Source organism: Sparus aurata, chromosome 17 (assembly GCF_900880675.1).
Source record: "Sparus aurata chromosome 17, fSpaAur1.1, whole genome shotgun sequence".
NCBI lineage: Eukaryota > Metazoa > Chordata > Actinopteri > Spariformes > Sparidae > Sparus > Sparus aurata.
In genome coordinates, this window is record NC_044203.1 from 31,331,796 (window position 1) to 31,348,322 (window position 16,527).

Consider the following 16,527-nt stretch of genomic DNA (forward strand, 5'->3'; position numbering starts at 1 on the left):
CGATCACACGATGGCAGATTCTAATTCAGTATGACTGACATGCACGTCATACTAACCTCCCTTTGGAAAAGGTAAACCTAGCGGATGGGATGATGATTCCCGTAAAATCAGTGCGATAAAACTCACCTTAGGGTCGGGCTCCGTGATGTCCGAGCTGCTCGTGCAGTAGGCCGGGCTGGATCGGGCCAGGGGAGGGCGTGATACGTAAAACATGTCTTTGGAGGACGCTCGATGGGGATGGTCACGGTCCTGAAAACTCAACTGGGCGCGGGATGGCATGACCCCTCCGGTGGAGGTGGGGGAAGGCAAGCGAGTGATATCTATAGAGCTGGAAAACAGCAGGGGGGATGTAAGACGTGGAGGATAAAAGTGATACATTTAATTCCCATGAAATTATATTATATCTAAAATTTAAATATGTTCAATTAATGACTATAAACTTAGATGTTTTTGTATAACATCAAACCCTCATACAGATTGAAGGCCAACAATAACTGAAGATGGAGCCTAAGAAAGTTAAGATCTGGTAGGTTTGTTGTCAGACAATAATCTGCAACATATCATAATAATAGATGTAAACATGTTCTGTCGTCCTTTATCTTGTGCAACAATAAACTGAATCTGAGAGTTGGGCAGACAAAAGACGACATTTGAAGACATTTCTTTTTCCCTATATTCTGACATTTTATGGCTCTAACAGGTAATTAATTAATATGGGAAACAATCGATATATTAATAAATGATCAAAACAACATGCTACAATAATGTGATGACAATTTCTATCCTCAGTAATTACAATCCAGTTTCCAAAGCAAAGGACTGCTCAGTAATTTAGACAGTTTTTGTGGTAACACTGAAGAGGATTGTTGGATCTTTGATATCAGTTTGATCTCTCAGCTTGACTCAGGAGTGATTCAGTTCTCTGTTTTACCAGAAAAAGGATAAAATGTGGCTTCTGCTAACTCCAAAGCTGTCTTACTCATGTGGCTCTTCTTATTGGTCTTGCTAACGTAAGCCCTCATTCATGAACTGCGCTGGGTAATGAAAGAAAAGCAACTAATTTAAAACATTACTTTCATAGCAGTGTTATACGTTTTCTCATGAGTAATGTACAGTATGATCAGTACTTGATGAGTTTTCAAGTAAGTAGCCCAACAGTTTGCAAATAATAAACAATTTTCCTGGAGATATTTTTTTCACACCAGTAAAACATGAAGCAAAAACAGAGAAATTCAAGTTTCAGAATCGTTGATGAAGTCATCCGAAGCAGAAAACACAGGGACAGACTGTCTACCAGAGCTGTTATGAGACCGTCTACCTATTAAGATCCCTCATCATGAGGTTCTGGAACTCGGATGAGATTCCCCTGTTGAAGCTCGGCCGGGACAGCAGCCTGTCTGTCTGCCTCTCCTGCACCCTGTCCGTCTGATGGCTGGGCTGCCTCTGGAGGTGTGGGTTACGCAAGGCCATGCTGATGTCATTCAGGAGGCGAGGCAAAGGACCCAGTTTGATGATGGCGTCCTGTGATTGAGGGACAAAGAAACCGAGATTTAAAAAGAATCATTCATCTCTGAGTTATCTAAAGTAAGGCTTTTATTAAAATGCCATATATCCACCTCCACTCACCTGGATGCCTGCATGCTAATGACAGCTCAAGCCTGATTAATGACTGACAGCCTCATTAAACAAAGCAGGTTTGAGGTAAGAGAACGGTGAGACATTTTTGAGACAAAAATGTTGAAATTCAAACCCGGAAATCACATAACCAGTCTTAGTTTGGGGCAGTTTGTCTTCAGGGTAATAAACTTTGCCGCGACATATAAAGGACGGACACAAAAACACGTCAACCTCAACAATACAATGCTTTTTAATGCAACAGCTGGAAAATTTAATTTGATTGAAGCCAGAGGTTTTCTACTGGTATGCATTATATCATCATGAGAAGATATAGGATAGAGAAAAAAATAACATGCTTATTTTGGTTAATAAGCGTATAATTGTTCTTTATAGTATCACAGATGTTTGTGTTTACCTTGCTGAGCTGAGCCATGACCTCCCAGAGGAGACTGTGCAGTATGGACAGCTCCCTGCCGAGGTCGATGTATCCCTCAAAGCCGCCTGCATTGCTGACACTGTCCAGGTTGGAGATCTCGTACAGGAACTGCTGCATGGAGCCCCACTCCATCTCTAAGAACTCGTTCATGAAACACATGTACTCCTCTTTATTGCCGAACCTGCAGGTGGGCAAAGGGAGGAGATAAGCAGGTGGAGGGGTAAAAAAAGAGAAGAAGAGACGAGGAAAGGGAATGAAAAAAAGTAGAAAAGGCTTAAGTTAAATGTCAGCTTATGTTCTTGTTTTATTCTATGACGACTCCAGATATTATTATTTTAATCATTTTGGGCGCTGCAGGGAAGACAGACTAAACAAAAGTATTAAAAGTATTGCATGTAGCTGATGGTCAGCTTTCTTTGTCACCTCACAAAGCCCTAAATTAAGATTTTAGTTAAAAAAAAAGGCCTCTTTTCTTGTAAAACAGGAGGAGATTCTTTTCAAGTTTTGACTGAATACTTGCAAATTTGAAACTGCCCCTCTAAACGATCGGTGACTGATTGGTAAAGTCTGTGAGTAAAATGAAATCAAACTGACTTGGAGAAGTTAGCCAGGTTTTGCACTACTTTCGCGATGAGGGTGAGCGTGCGTGACGTCTGCTCGTCAGGATACTCCTGGGTGAGATTGAAGAGCGACGGGGACATGATGGCGGGACACAGGAAGCGCAGGAAGAGGGAGCCGCTGATGAGACGGTCGGCGATGTCTTCCCGACCTCTCTCGGCGCAGCGCACTCTCCAGGAGGCAAACACTTCCTTAAGCTCTCGAGGGAAAACACTGCGAAGAGGATATACCGCAGGATCAGACACAAACTGACGGAGACTGTCAGACTCTCTTCAGCTCCCCGGAGAAGAATCTGAAGTCTCATCAATCTTTAAAGTAGCAGAGAGGAATAAACATACTGTTTGTTTGATTTTTTATTTTTTTTTTGCATCTGGTAACTACTTACCAATGGGAGTTAACGATCTTGCAGAGTGCCAGTTCACAGCACATTCGGAGATTGGCTTGGTGGTCTGGGAGCACAGAGGGTGGTGTTCTCATGGGGTCCACTTCGCAATTTTCCTCTGACTCATACAAGGCCCTTATGAACTCCCCTGCAAATGACATTTCATTAGTCACAGAGTCACAGCAAGACGGTAGAAACAATCACCAAGATCAGTTTAGTCTCGTTACATAGAGGAACCACGTAGAGAGGGAAAAGAAATGCATTATGGGAGAGTAGGAGAGTTTTCCAGCGGCATATCGCGTAGAGAAAGTTAACTATCAGATATAAAGGAACAGTTTGAATGTTGCTTATTAGATGTGTAACAACTAGGGTTGTAAACAAACTCAATTCTATATTCAAAATCGATAGAAAGAGGATTCAGTTTCAATGATGTAAGTCAAAAGCAGGACTGCCGATTCTATTTTTATTTCTATTCTATTCTATTTTTTCTCTCCACCCTCGCCTGCTGTAAGGGCGGGCGTCTGGCGCTCGCCGACAAAAACAGAAAACAACACTTGCAGCATTTGCATGTACTGCTACATATACAGGAAACATGTTGTTCAGTTCACCTGGACCACCGGACTCTTCTTTTAGCTTCTTGTAAAATACTGTTATTACATTATGAATAAATTGCATCGTTTTGACCGCCTCAGTGCAGTAAATAGAAAATGTGGCGTTTATATCACACTTGATACCTTCCTATCTATTTAAGAACAAATTGAAAATGTCTGCAAATAAAACCAATAATTTGTTGATCTTGAAACTGAATCAAATTGAACCTCTAGTAAGAACTATTTCTATTGCATGAGGTCAAATTACAGCTTTTTTTTCCATGTGAGAGAGATTGTTAACGTCATATTTTGCTCTTCCTGATGCAAAGAAAGTGTTGGTGTTCTCATGTCTGAATCATCGCAGTGCTGTTTTAACTTGATTACATAAAAAAACCCAAAAAAAATCACTGGACACACTTCAGCTTTTCAAAATGCGGCTGCCAGAGATTTAGCACATACGGGTGAATCACAGAGCAACACACCCAACTTAGCATCTTTACATTGGCTTCCTGTCTCTTTAAGGATTGATTTTAAAAGAGCAATATCGTTTACAAAGCTTTAAATTATTTAGCAGCCTCATATTTCGCCGACCGCCTCCCCGCCTCTACACTTCTGGTTCAGGTTATCGAACAGTACGGCAGTAAATGTACAAACAGTTGAGACAAATCCAGGAGACGGTGTTTTTTCTTACTCTAAGTGTGAAAACAACCTGCATGTATATTCCTGAAGTTTTAACCTTGTTTAAAATGGTTTGTATCTTTGCTTTAACTCAATTTGACTAATCATTTCTATTCTATTTGATTTAAAATTGTATTCTAAATCATTCTACCTGCTTTGCAACTGAATTATTTTTATTTTATATGTATATTTAACCCAAATATAATTGTTTTATACTATACAATTTGATGTGTAGCAGTTTCAGCTACATGTTACGTATTCTATCTTCATTTATACTATTAAATTACATTATCTTGCCTCCTTTCCACTTCCTGTTAAATGTTTTAGCACTGCAGCTCCAAATTACAATATAATTGTTAAGATATTCAAAGATAAAAAAAAAAAACTGAGTATGCTGGGAAATTATAACGTTCCCCCCACAAAACCGAACCATCCCTTAAAGCAAAAAACAACGAGGCTGGCTGAGAGAAAGTGGGTAAATCTAAGGGAGAATTTTTCTTTGATTAAAAGTTTTTGTCCTTCCCAAACCTCCAGAAGTTCATCCCCTGAGTTTCAAATTAATTTCATATTGGTGTTCAAATTGCGCAGTTAGTTTACGGAGTGAGAAACCGTTCGGGCTCACCTATAGCATCCTTGAGGTACTTATGTCCGATCAGTTTGAGGTACTCTTCTATGGCTTTGGTGGCCAGAGTGTTCTCTCTGAAGATAAGGTGTTCTCGGTCGATGAATCTGTCTACCTCGCACATCGCCATGTCCGACAGGAAGTCCTGGACAAAGGGAAAGAAAATTAGGCTCTGGAAAATCTTTGTTTCAGATCAGTCTGACGTACTTTAACGCCACACGGAGGTCGTCCCTACCTTAGCTTTCCCCGTGCTCTGCAGTATATGCACCAGCGCACAGGCCACCTCCTCTTTGCTCTTCACACTCAGCACGGGCTCCAGCACGGCACACATGGTGCGGTAGTTATTGGTGACGTACTCCGCGAACTCCTTGTACAGCTCCATGGGGAGGATGTTCATGGTCTGGAAGCGGGATTTGAGGCGTAGGGATGCGTTGATGATCTTCCCCCCTCCGACCCCGGCCCCCTTGGTGAGGACGCTGGGCTGGATGACCGGGTACCACTGCTCCACAAACTGACGTCCGGTGATGCTTGAGATGGGGATGCTTACAAGTCCTAAGTATGTGCTCTTTTCCTGAGAAGGAAAACAAGTTGATTTTAGTGGAGATAAGCAGGTTTCAGACAGAAGCTTGTGTCTCAAAACATCTGTGCGAAATTGTAGAAAAATAATCGGAGAGTGTAAAACGGCCTAAAAAGTTCATTTAAAGCCGAAGCGCTGAATAAATAATGAGCAGCAAGACTAACACCGGATCCCTGGAGTGAGGTTCGAAGCTAGAAATCAGTTGTTTTGTTATGGTGGTGCTGCACCTAGAATAGAAATGACACAATGATTACTTTATCAGTCATGATTGTTTCTGGCTTTTCTGGCTTTCTGTGGTTTGAGCTTGAAGACTCTCCTCTCTCCCTGCAGCCAGAACTATGGACATTCTATAACCGGAACTGTTTTGAAGCAAAATGACAAAGACAAGACAGACGAGACCCCCTTTCGCTATTGGCCATTGTGTTATAAAGCCGCTGAATGACAATGTAAGAATTTAGCATCATGTTTCTTCCTCACGGTTTGCTATTTGAGGCTTCAGTGAGGCAGATTGTTTAGGAGGGGAGCTAATACTTACTCTAATATTCACCTTTTAAGTTGAAACGGCGAAACAGATTCTTATTTGCAGAGTTGTGGAGCAATATTATCTAAATTCACAGCCGTGTTTCTGTCTACCTGATAAAGTCCAATAATCACTCTCTCATAGCTGTTTTCCAGCTCCTGAGGGAAATATCTGGCTCTTTAATTGCTAAATGCTCCACTAATAGCCCCTTTTACGAAGCCTGTTAAAGTCGGGGATGTTGCACTGATATTCTGCCTCACCACTCTGTTAAAAAGGTAGGAAGCTGGCAGGATTCAGCGTTTTTACGCCGCGTTACAGTATCTGCGCGACCTACAGGTGGGAGATTTAAACACCCGCTGGCAGCAGTTAGCAACAAATTCAAAGACGAACGCCAGCAACCAAAAATGCTGGAAAAATGGAGGTCCAGGATCTCACTACCCTCCAAATCGTAAATTCAGATCAACCGCCTTATAGCGGAGGCATACAGGTTTTTCATCGCCATGTCCTGACATAGTTTTTTGGACGTGTATGTAAGATGTTTGTGTCGCATGTCACGCCTCTTTTTCTTCCTAGCAGAAATCGCACAAAGTGGCGCCACTGTGTGAGTGATGAATAAACAAAGGTGGCGTGAAGAGAGTCTCAGTTGCAGCTGTGTTGTGAGACCTTTGTGTAAAAAGGGCTTACTGTCACCAGCTAGTCACTAATGGCGTCTGTCTGCCGCCTGGTGCTGAGCGGGTAGTGTACAGAGGCTTTTTAGAGCTTTGCGGCACAAAACAGCTGCTTGCCGTCGCTGCCATCGACGCTGCGAGAGCGGCGAGAGTGAACGAGCGGAGGAACGGCTCAACAACGAGCTGAAACTAAACAGCTGGATCCAGCAACTCTTTTCATGCTGTCACACTGTTGTCAGACTCTCATATGACTCATTTTATTATAACAAATGATTAATTATAGTATAAAAATAACACCAATTAAAGCCACTCAAGAGTTCACTTTATGGTATATTTGAGTATTTCTATTCCCGTAAAATCATAACACAGCTGTAGCGATCCTACAGAAGTCCAGTGTTTAGGATTTAGTGGCATCTAGCAGTGAGGTTGCAGACTGCAGACACTGAATTATCCCTCTAAGGCTTGTGTTAGGTTTGTCCATTCTGGGCTTCTGTATTAAATGTCACTGCACCATGGAGGACTCAGTGGAAGAGGATATAAAGGCTCATTCTAAGAAACAAAAATACAGCGATTTTAAGCCCCAAGTGATCACACGCTGATGAAAACAATTTTCTGCCAACACATCCTGATAAATCCTACACGTGAGCTTTAGGAAACAGAAGGCTGAACTGAAACAAATATTAAAGCGGTGCTTTTTGTCTTTGCTTTGCTGCGACATACCACATCCTCAGACCTCCCTGCTCTACAAACCTCTTTTGTTACCTTGCGTCTCTTCTTGTCCGTCTCCTTGTATAGATGAAGGCGTAGGTTGCGGACGGCTGGCAGGTTGTTGAATTCGAAGTGCTCGCCCCAGAAGACGGTGTCGGTGCGGGGCTTGCTGGTGGTGCGTGCGTACAGCATGTCGTCCAGACAAAGTTCGCAGTAGTAGCGCTTCTTGGCTGGAAGCTCGCGGGCCTCGATGATCCACAGTTTGAGCACATTGTCCACCCTCCGGCTGTTGTCCTGCACGGAGATGAAGACGGGGTCAAACAAGGTCAAGTGCAGCTTATAAAACACTCTCTAAAAAAGCTTTGCAAGAGGAGATGATACATGACAAACAGCAAAAGAACAAGTTATGGAAAGAGAGGCAGAGTGTGTGAATAAAGGGGCGACAGCAGGTCAGCCTGCAGGAGAACAGAGTAAATGACAGGAGAGAAATGGCTGGTGACTGTAGACCGAAGACTGTATGTGATGAATTGTTCTTGAATACAGAAGACAGCATGACAGCGACGCGGAGAGGAAAGGAAACAGAAGATGCGAAGGAGAGGAGGAGGACACTGGATGGAGAACGTAATCCACCACAACGCAGAAGACACAGATGACACAAAGCACGTGTGCTGCAGAGACGAGGGACAGACACAATGGTGGAAGTGCTTCTGTAGACAGCTACGCTTCCTAATCATGATCACAAAGACCAAAGCTATATTTGACATCCCCCATGGGAGGAGAGAGCGCCGCGTTGATTGCAGAGTGACGCTCCAGTCGAACTGGGGGCTGAGTCATTTCAATCGGGGCTCAAATGCCATTGTTGTTAGCCCCCTGTTTGCTTCAGACTATTTAGGTCCTAATTTAGACGCCTCGATACGCGAGCGTCAGCCACATCCACGGCTCTTAAGTTCTCCATTTGTATGCTCTTTGATAACCGGCGCCAAACACGAGGCATAATTAATTCCGAACCTCTGAGTTTGAATGCGCCGGGCATCTGGTGGCTCAGTTTGCCAGTGCACATACGGTGCAGCAGCACCAGCATGGGCTCGAGTTTTTACCGCCTTGATATCGTGTTACATCTTCCCCGAGTTTCTGTCATATTTTTACTACCAAAAAAGGTAAAAAAAAGAAAAAATGAAAGCAGGGTGAAGTGGCTGCTCTGCTTTTTTTTTTTTTTTTTTGAAACAACAAACAACCAAAAGCTCAAAGAGGGAATTAAAAAGAAAAAAAAAATGTTGAGAAGCATAATGATAAGCCTCGACTCTGCGGTGAGCCTTATCTCCGACGATGCATCTGGTTTGAGCCGCACAGTTTGGAGTTGTTCGTGGGTGGGGGGGGGGGGGGGGGACAATTTTGGAGAGAGAGCCCCCGTGTGGAGTCCTTGGAGCTCCATGACTCAGCCAGGACCCCCGCGGCCCGAGCATCTGGACGAGGAGTACAAGTCGGGTGATGTTTCATCTCAGTCTGCCTTAATAACTCGGCGTCCCCGGTCGCCTTCAAAGCTGCATATCTCACATGCCTGTTCACTCCTCGTAATAACACAGAGAGAAGATATGGGGGAATTTTTTTTTTTTTTGAGAAATATGAAATCTGTGTAAAAATAAAAATTAGGGTACTGGTTTTACTCTGAGCTGATATGAAAGGCTGAGATTTGTTTTATTTTTTTTAGGGAGCTGTGAGGATGGAAATAAAATCACAGCGCCTTAAAGCTGCACCAGGACTGATTGTTATGTGAAAACACACCGTCGCGTCCGCTTAAATCGCTCGATAGATGTGCATTGAAAGTAGAGGATCCCATCTGTGCACTTCTTCTTTTAGTCGGGTGTCAGGTATGACATTGGGCTTCATGCAAGAACATTTTCCTATTCTGAACTTTATTTCTGTGAGCCTCGATCGTTCAAGTGTTTTAAATTGGATTCACCAAACCCCCTCCCCCTTTCCCTGACAGGAAGTTGAATATATCAGTGGTGGACAAGGCGGTATTGAGCAGCTCTGTACTGTAACAGAAATAAAGAGGGGATGATTTAACGTGAGGTCAGACGGGGTGAAGGGGACAAGACAGTCAGAGATATTACACAGCCTGTTAAAGCCTTCAACAGCTGAAGTTAGGCTGTCAGGTGAAACAAGAGGGACCACAGCTGACGGTGATCTGCAGGAAAGACCCTGAGATGGTTGAAAGAGCTCAGGGTCTCTCAATTAAAACTATGAAAACAAAAGATGGAGTCTGATGATGTCGTAAAGCAGTGTGGGATCGTCTGAGTTGTTGTCGTCATTGTCGACACCCTGCCATCACTGAAGATAAATCTAACGTGACTCGGGCTGACAGCGCCACAGATCCTCTCGCTCTCTGACATCTGATTTGATCCAAATTAAATGCTCTCTTATCCTGAGTAAATTTTGTTTTTGTCCTTGGGCACTTGTTGGAAACATTTGGGATAATGCAGATACACAACTAATAAATCTGTAATGAAGGGGTAGTGAAGGGCTAATGTGGCGTCTTCCAAAACAATCGTCTTTGGGTAGACTATTTATTCAAGTTTATAAAAAGCTTGTTCTGTAAGTAGAACAATTACCCTTGTGGTCAAAAATGCTGTTTTTTTAAACTGAATTCTGAGGCTGTTCTGCAAAATGATTTAAATATTGCAACTTCAAATGAATTTCAGGCCTTTATTAACCACTTCTGCTCAGTCCCATCCACCTCTTCCGAACACGGGCGCAGCTGCAGGTGATGGCGTGCTCGCTCATCCCTCGTCTGTACAGCTGGAAACGTCTCGGAACAACAAGAAGGATTCACAGAGGGGAGGAAGAGACGGTCTAAAGTGTGGCTTCAACGTGACGACAGTGCCAATTGTAATGTCAGTAAAATGATCAGTACAAGTAAAAGGTGGAAACATCAGCAACATGCTGGAACGTTACGACGGTCTGTCTGTTGAACCGATAAAAAAATCAGACTGACAAACATAATCGATAATGTCTCTGGTAACAACAATCCCCATCTCTGCTTCAGAACTATATTTTTTCTATGTGGTTCTTGCATGAGGCTCACAGTGAGGGTCTGTCTGGATTTTTCGTGTATAGTCACTTCAGGATCCTTTAACATCGACCATCAGAGTCACGCTGCTTTTTGTAAACACGAGCCTGCTGTGTATAATTTACTGGGATCACATTACCTGATTCGTGGACATCGAGAGTTTTTTTTTTTTTTTTTTCCCCAAAGCAGCAGTTCGGATCCTCCACCCTGCAACATTACCTCGTGCAGCTTTAATATTTGCTTGGAGAAGCGACTAAATTGTTCAGCACAGACACACACAGACACGAGGATGGAGTTCACACAGAGAAATGAAGCGGTGCGCTCTTATTGAAAACAGACAACAACAACGGGAGACGGGGAGGAGAGAGAGAGACACACAGACAGAGGGTTCACCCGTTTTTTTTTTGTTGTTTTTTTTTTTTTTGCTTCCTCTACCGCATCCCTTTCTCTCCCCTCACCTTGTTGGGCTTGACAGCTCTCTGCAGGTTCTCGATCCATTTGTCTCTCTCTGCAGCTGAGCGACACGCAAAGCACTTGGTTCCCGATGCCGTAGTCACCTGAGGTTATAGCCAATGGTAAATTCAACAACCACAGCCATTAGTAACTATGGAGACTGCAACTAAGGCGCCAAAAAAAAAAAAAAAAAGTCTTGTATTCACTCTCAACCTCTGTCATGTTCCACTAATGGAAAGGTGATGGAAAAAAAGCTGACAGACTCCTGCAGCAAATTATGTAGGGACGCATTTCAGTGTCCTTGTTGCTTTCATTTTTTCACATGTACAAAAAAAAAGAAAGAAGAAAAATATGTTTTCACTTCACATCAGTCTCTTTCACATCACATCACTGTCACTTGTCAGGCTGAAACAACATCTCTGCTGCTACTTACTGCTCTGTACACTGCACTTTGTGTGTGAGTGCGCTGTTGTTTTTTGTCCACACCGTGCCGCTCAGCTCTCACCTCAAAGCAGTACTCTTGTCCCAGGATGCTCGAGTGAACAGGTTTGATGATGGCGTCCTCGTCCAGCGTGAGGTCCAGCGCCTCGGCGGCGCTGCTGGGAGACAGCAAGGACTCATGGGAGTGGGACTCTTTGAAGCTCTGCATCAAACGGGTCCTGGGAGGAGTGATAGTTGTGGTTAGATGTGCAGGAGGGAGAGGCTCCGTTACTGAAGGTGGCTTCAGCACGGTGTATGAGAAACTAATGGAAAATATCTGTCCTTCAGCGTATAAAAGAGATGTGTTCTTTCTTAAGGGCTCAAAACTTGAATCTGCATAGAAACTACAGATATCAAATAAGATTATGTAATAATAATAAGCATCACATTTATTTATATAGCTGCTTTCTTAACAAGGTTACTAGAGGCTTATATGGTGAAGTAAAACAACATTTTGTACAGGTACGTTAAAAGCAAATTACATAACAGAACACATTTAAAAAGTGGAAAAACAAGGATATTTACTCAGACCAAGCTGGAAAAAGGTGAGTATGGCTTTAGAAAAATGTCGTGAAGTATAAAGAATAAATACTCAAGGTGAAGTACAAGTACCTCCAAATTAATTGTCAATCGTTTTTTGATTTGACTCACAGATTGCACGGTGTAATGGCCCAAGACAAATGACGCCATCCTCATATGGATTGGTTTCCTATGAACCTCACTTTCAATATACATTTCGGCCGGCCATCGACTGGATTTTTCCCGGAAAATGAAGGTTATATTACAGCACATAAGGCGACTACCACTCGTCAACCAAAACAGGAAGAGGGGTGGTTTTTCCTGGTCACAATCCTCAGGTAAGAGTGGAAGAACCGGGATAACGACGGAAAAAATGGATGCTGCTGACGGAGGAGGCAAAGAGGGCGAAGCAGGAGAGTGAGAACCACCAGGACTTGAGACATTCTTTCCACTGGATCGGTAAGTTATACTCGATCGCTGGTTATTCTATATTTTGTCACTGAGATTTTAATTTTACTGCAAATGTCTATCGTTTCCAAATGTCGATTATCTGTCTCCTTGATTACTGATGACTGGTAAGACTACTGGCCCTGAAACCACAAAATCTATCGATCCCCTAATGTGGATCATTTGTAATAAAAGGGCTATTAAAACATCCCCGTTGCTATCTATGGTATGAGTATCTCGGGCCAATAAAAAAAGACATCCAGCTGGCAACACAAGCCGTCCGTTTGCCAAGTTGAGTTTAAGTAAATTACATAAGATATTCTACATAAAGCATGGAGAAAAGATCCACTGTTCATACTAAAGGGAGGACACCAGGAACAAGCAGTAAGAATCTCCCTGTGCAAAATAACACAAAGAATAATTTACGTATCCTTTAAGACGAATCCTGACATAGATTTTAGCACTTTTTTTTTTGCTGGTTTGGCCGTCGACGCCAAGTAATCATCATTTAGTCAAAGCTATTATCGCTTTGGTGGCTGAGAGGCAAAGAGAGAGAAAGAGCAGGCCAAGAAAAATAATGAAAATTTTCTGAATTATTTAACAGGCAGCTGTGAAGTGGACTGACTGACTGACTGACTGACTGACTGACACCACGAGGTTCATTAGTTGAATTTTTTTAAGAAAACCCAGATTGAATAGACGGCAAACTGACTCAGACTAATGAGTCAGCGCTCGCACAAACGCTCATTCTAACCCTGTTTGACTTGTTTGTATCGCGTCAGCTATTACACACAATCAGAAAGGATTAACTTTCACAATGCGCCACAGTTTTATCTTTTTTTTTTAAAGTGTTTGCGTAGCTGTCTGTCCAGATTAATCCCCGTCTCTTCCCTCCAGGCAAAAAAAATTCTAAACTCCCCACAAAATATCCGAAGATGAGTCTTAATAACATCATCAAGCCTGACACACATATGCAAGATAAAAAATAATAAAAACGGCTCGCGCTAACAAGTGAAGAGGGTTTTTCCGGTAAAAAAAGTCACGCTCACCTACACACTTACTCCCACAAACAGATGTATGCATCCACTCAGACAAAACGTATGACGAGACAGCGAGTCTAACCGGAGAGCGAGGAGGGACGGTCAGGTGTGACGAGGACCCCTCGCAAGAAGAAAAAAGGGGGATGGAGATGAGGAAAAAGGAAAGGAAGAAAAGGTACTGTATATCCTCCTCCGTGCTGCGTCCGACTCTCAGCTCTTCCCCTGCGCTCGCACTGCTTTTGTCTACGTTCAATCATAACGTTCATCAACAGAAAACTGATTGCATGTACGGGACGGAGAGGGAGAGCAAGAGAGAGAGAGAGAAAGAGATAAAAATAGACCCATAGGAATGAGTCAGATTGAGGGAAATAAAGAGAAAGAGAGAGTGGGGGAGGTCATGAAAGGATGGGAGAGAAGGGAAGGCTGAGAGGGGAAGGGGGGGGGGATCGAGAGAGGGAGAAGACCTCTCGGAGGAAATCACGTTGATTATGTAAACAGTGGATCCTTTGGAGAGGAAGAAAGTGAGAGCGAGGATTAGAGGGAAGGAGGATGTGGGAGGGATTGAGAGCGAGAGTAAGAGTGCTGGAGGTAAAAGGAGGTCTACGCCAGGTCTCAGCTGGGAGAGGCAAACATGAAAAGACAACACACACACACACACACACACACACACACACGTGCACACACACTCACACACATTCATACACATCTTGCAAATTTTATTTAACGCGTCACGGCTGAAGGAGCACACGTCTGAGAGGAAAAAAGGGTCCAGAGACAAAGATTCAATCAGCAGATACGCTTTGTGATGGTGAGAACGTATTTTGTGCATCGCTGAGTGAACTAAAGCAGAATCAGTCTGACAACCAACCTCAGCGCAAAGACACCGAACTGAGCTAATCGATACTAAAGAAAAGCCGGAGCGATCGGTTCGAGGTAGAAATTTAACCTGCTGGAGTTTTGAAGCGATTTAATCAAACAAAAAGCGCTTCTGCTTTCCTCCCGTCTTTGATTTTGACATTTGAAGACAAGATTTCAGAACTTTTGTGACAATTTTCACAATTTTGTTTTACATTTCATAGACTGAAAAATCAATTGTGAAAAATATTCGCAGATGTACCGAAAAGGAAGCATCAGTTGCAACTCTTATAAGATTTAACCAATGTTACAGCTAACTGAGGGCTTAAAAGACTAAAATAAAATAAAACATGTTTGATTTTTGACTGTTCAGGTGTTTTAAAATCCTTTGAACATGACACCGATGCACGCGGTACCTCTTTGGTACAGAACTGGACTGAACACTGGACCCATTTCTGTGTAGCAAAGAAATGCATCTTGCTGAACTGGGCATATTTCTGAGGACATGAGAACCTCCTATGGACCTTTGAGCTAGACATGATTTACTTTTGTGTAAAAAGGAGAGAAATGTTTCTGTAGCTGATTAAATCATTCTTATCTAATCATTTATTTTGCCTTTCTCTCTATCTTTAAGTTGTTTAAGACACCGAACTGAGCTGATCGATACTAGAGAAAAGCCGGAGCGATCGGTCGAGGTAGAAATTTAACCTGCTGGAGTTTTGAAGCGATTTAATCAAACAAAAAGCGCTTCTGCTTTCCTCCCGTCTTTGATTTGTTTTACATTTCATAGACTGAACAATCAATTGTGAAAAATATTCGCAGATGTACGGAAAAGGAAGAGTAAGTTGCAACTCTTATAAGATTTAACCAGTGTTACAGCTAACTGAGGCCCAAAAAACATGTTTGATTTTTGACTCTTCATGTATTTTAAATTCCTTTGAACATGACATCAACGTGGTACCTCTTTAGTACAGAACTGGACAGAATACTGGACCCATTTCTGTGAAAAAGACTGACATAATATCCTGTGTAGCAAAGAAATGCATCTTGCTGAACTGGGCATATTTCTGAGGACATGAGAACCTCTTATGGACCTTTGACCTAGACGTGATTTACTTTTGTGTAAAAAGGAGAAAAAAATCGTATTTATTCATTTATTTTGCCTTTTTCTCTTTCTTTAAGTTGTTAAATGCAATCATTTTGTCTTATTTTTCTTGATTAGTTCTCATTTTTTATATCAATGTTTGTTATGTGTTGAAAAAAAAAACTTTTGCAACTTATCAAGAGTGAGGATTGGCGGCTTTCTTCTGTTTAATATGACTGCAGATTAATATCTTCAGGTTTTGGACTCTGAAAACCATTTTTTCACTGGAAAAGCACTCAACAGATGAGCTGATAAGTGAAAATGAAAATATACAGAGCATTAATTCTATGCAGGTTATAAAACGCTTTAAATTGAATCAAATCGCACTGAAACGGTAAATGGTATACGAGTTATATGACCTACAGTAAGAGAAGGAAACTCAGGGACCCATTGGGCGTTCGCATCTAAAAGTAATTATTGAAAAACTTGAAAGAAACGTATGTTATTGTGAGTTTTGGAGCCTGTTTTGGAGCTGAGAGGAAAATTTTTTGGCTGCATGAATTTCAGTCCAGGCTGAAAAACTACATGTGTTCTCAGCAAACCCTCCCTGAATAAATAAAGAAGAGAATAAAAAATAGAGAATAATAATGAACAAAGCTGCAGATGTTCTCCAACATCTCTGACAGAGAAAAAAAAACACACCAGAGTAAACCAGGAGCTGTGAAAACAAACCCCCGACTTCACACGGCTCTCAACTCTCTCGTCCGCTCCGTGTCTCCTCAGACCGGCCGGAGATAATATCCACATCCACGAACTTCCCAAATGAATAAATCATGTGGAAGCGCATCTCGGCAGACACCTGGCTCAGAAAAGGTTTTAGCGCTCTCCTGAGTGCACTCTCGCCCAGTGTTTAGATTACCAGAATGACCTTCACGCCAGAAGTTTGAGTTTGTCTTGGCTGCATGTGTCGAGTGGGAGCTTATAGATCAGCTGAAAGGACGAAGTTAAAGCTCAGAGCGACTCCACGCGTCTATTTAATTTATTTGTCGATGGACAGAAAATGAATCGGTAACTATTTTGACGACCTACTAATCATTAATGTCATTTTTTGCAGACAGAACCAAACTTTCTCTCTTTCTCTTGATTAGCTTTTCGATTTGTTT

The 16,527-nt window shown here is 42.4% G+C and overlaps 1 protein-coding gene across 14 annotated transcripts in view; it reads right to left on the reverse strand.

Annotated features, from left to right (window-relative positions):
- The window catches only part of syngap1b (synaptic Ras GTPase activating protein 1b), a 169,968-nt gene that overhangs the window by 27,441 nt on the left and 126,000 nt on the right, over positions 1 to 16,527 (reverse strand). For 9 of the 14 annotated variants that reach the window (XM_030393292.1, XM_030393288.1, XM_030393287.1 and 6 more), the window contains 10 exons: positions 11,445 to 11,598; positions 10,945 to 11,043; positions 7,459 to 7,710; positions 5,179 to 5,514; positions 4,944 to 5,088; positions 3,057 to 3,201; positions 2,648 to 2,884; positions 2,033 to 2,234; positions 1,319 to 1,521; positions 127 to 328 (listed from right to left, as the gene is read on the reverse strand). In XM_030393292.1, coding sequence (XP_030249152.1) covers positions 127 to 328; positions 1,319 to 1,521; positions 2,033 to 2,234; positions 2,648 to 2,884; positions 3,057 to 3,201; positions 4,944 to 5,088; positions 5,179 to 5,514; positions 7,459 to 7,710; positions 10,945 to 11,043; positions 11,445 to 11,598 — 1,975 coding nt within the window. The remainder of the gene's footprint in view (positions 1 to 126; positions 329 to 1,318; positions 1,522 to 2,032; positions 2,235 to 2,647; positions 2,885 to 3,056; positions 3,202 to 4,943; positions 5,089 to 5,178; positions 5,515 to 7,458; positions 7,711 to 10,944; positions 11,044 to 11,444; positions 11,599 to 16,527) is intronic. The other 5 variants (XM_030393281.1, XM_030393282.1, XM_030393286.1 and 2 more) reach the window with 1 other exon arrangement.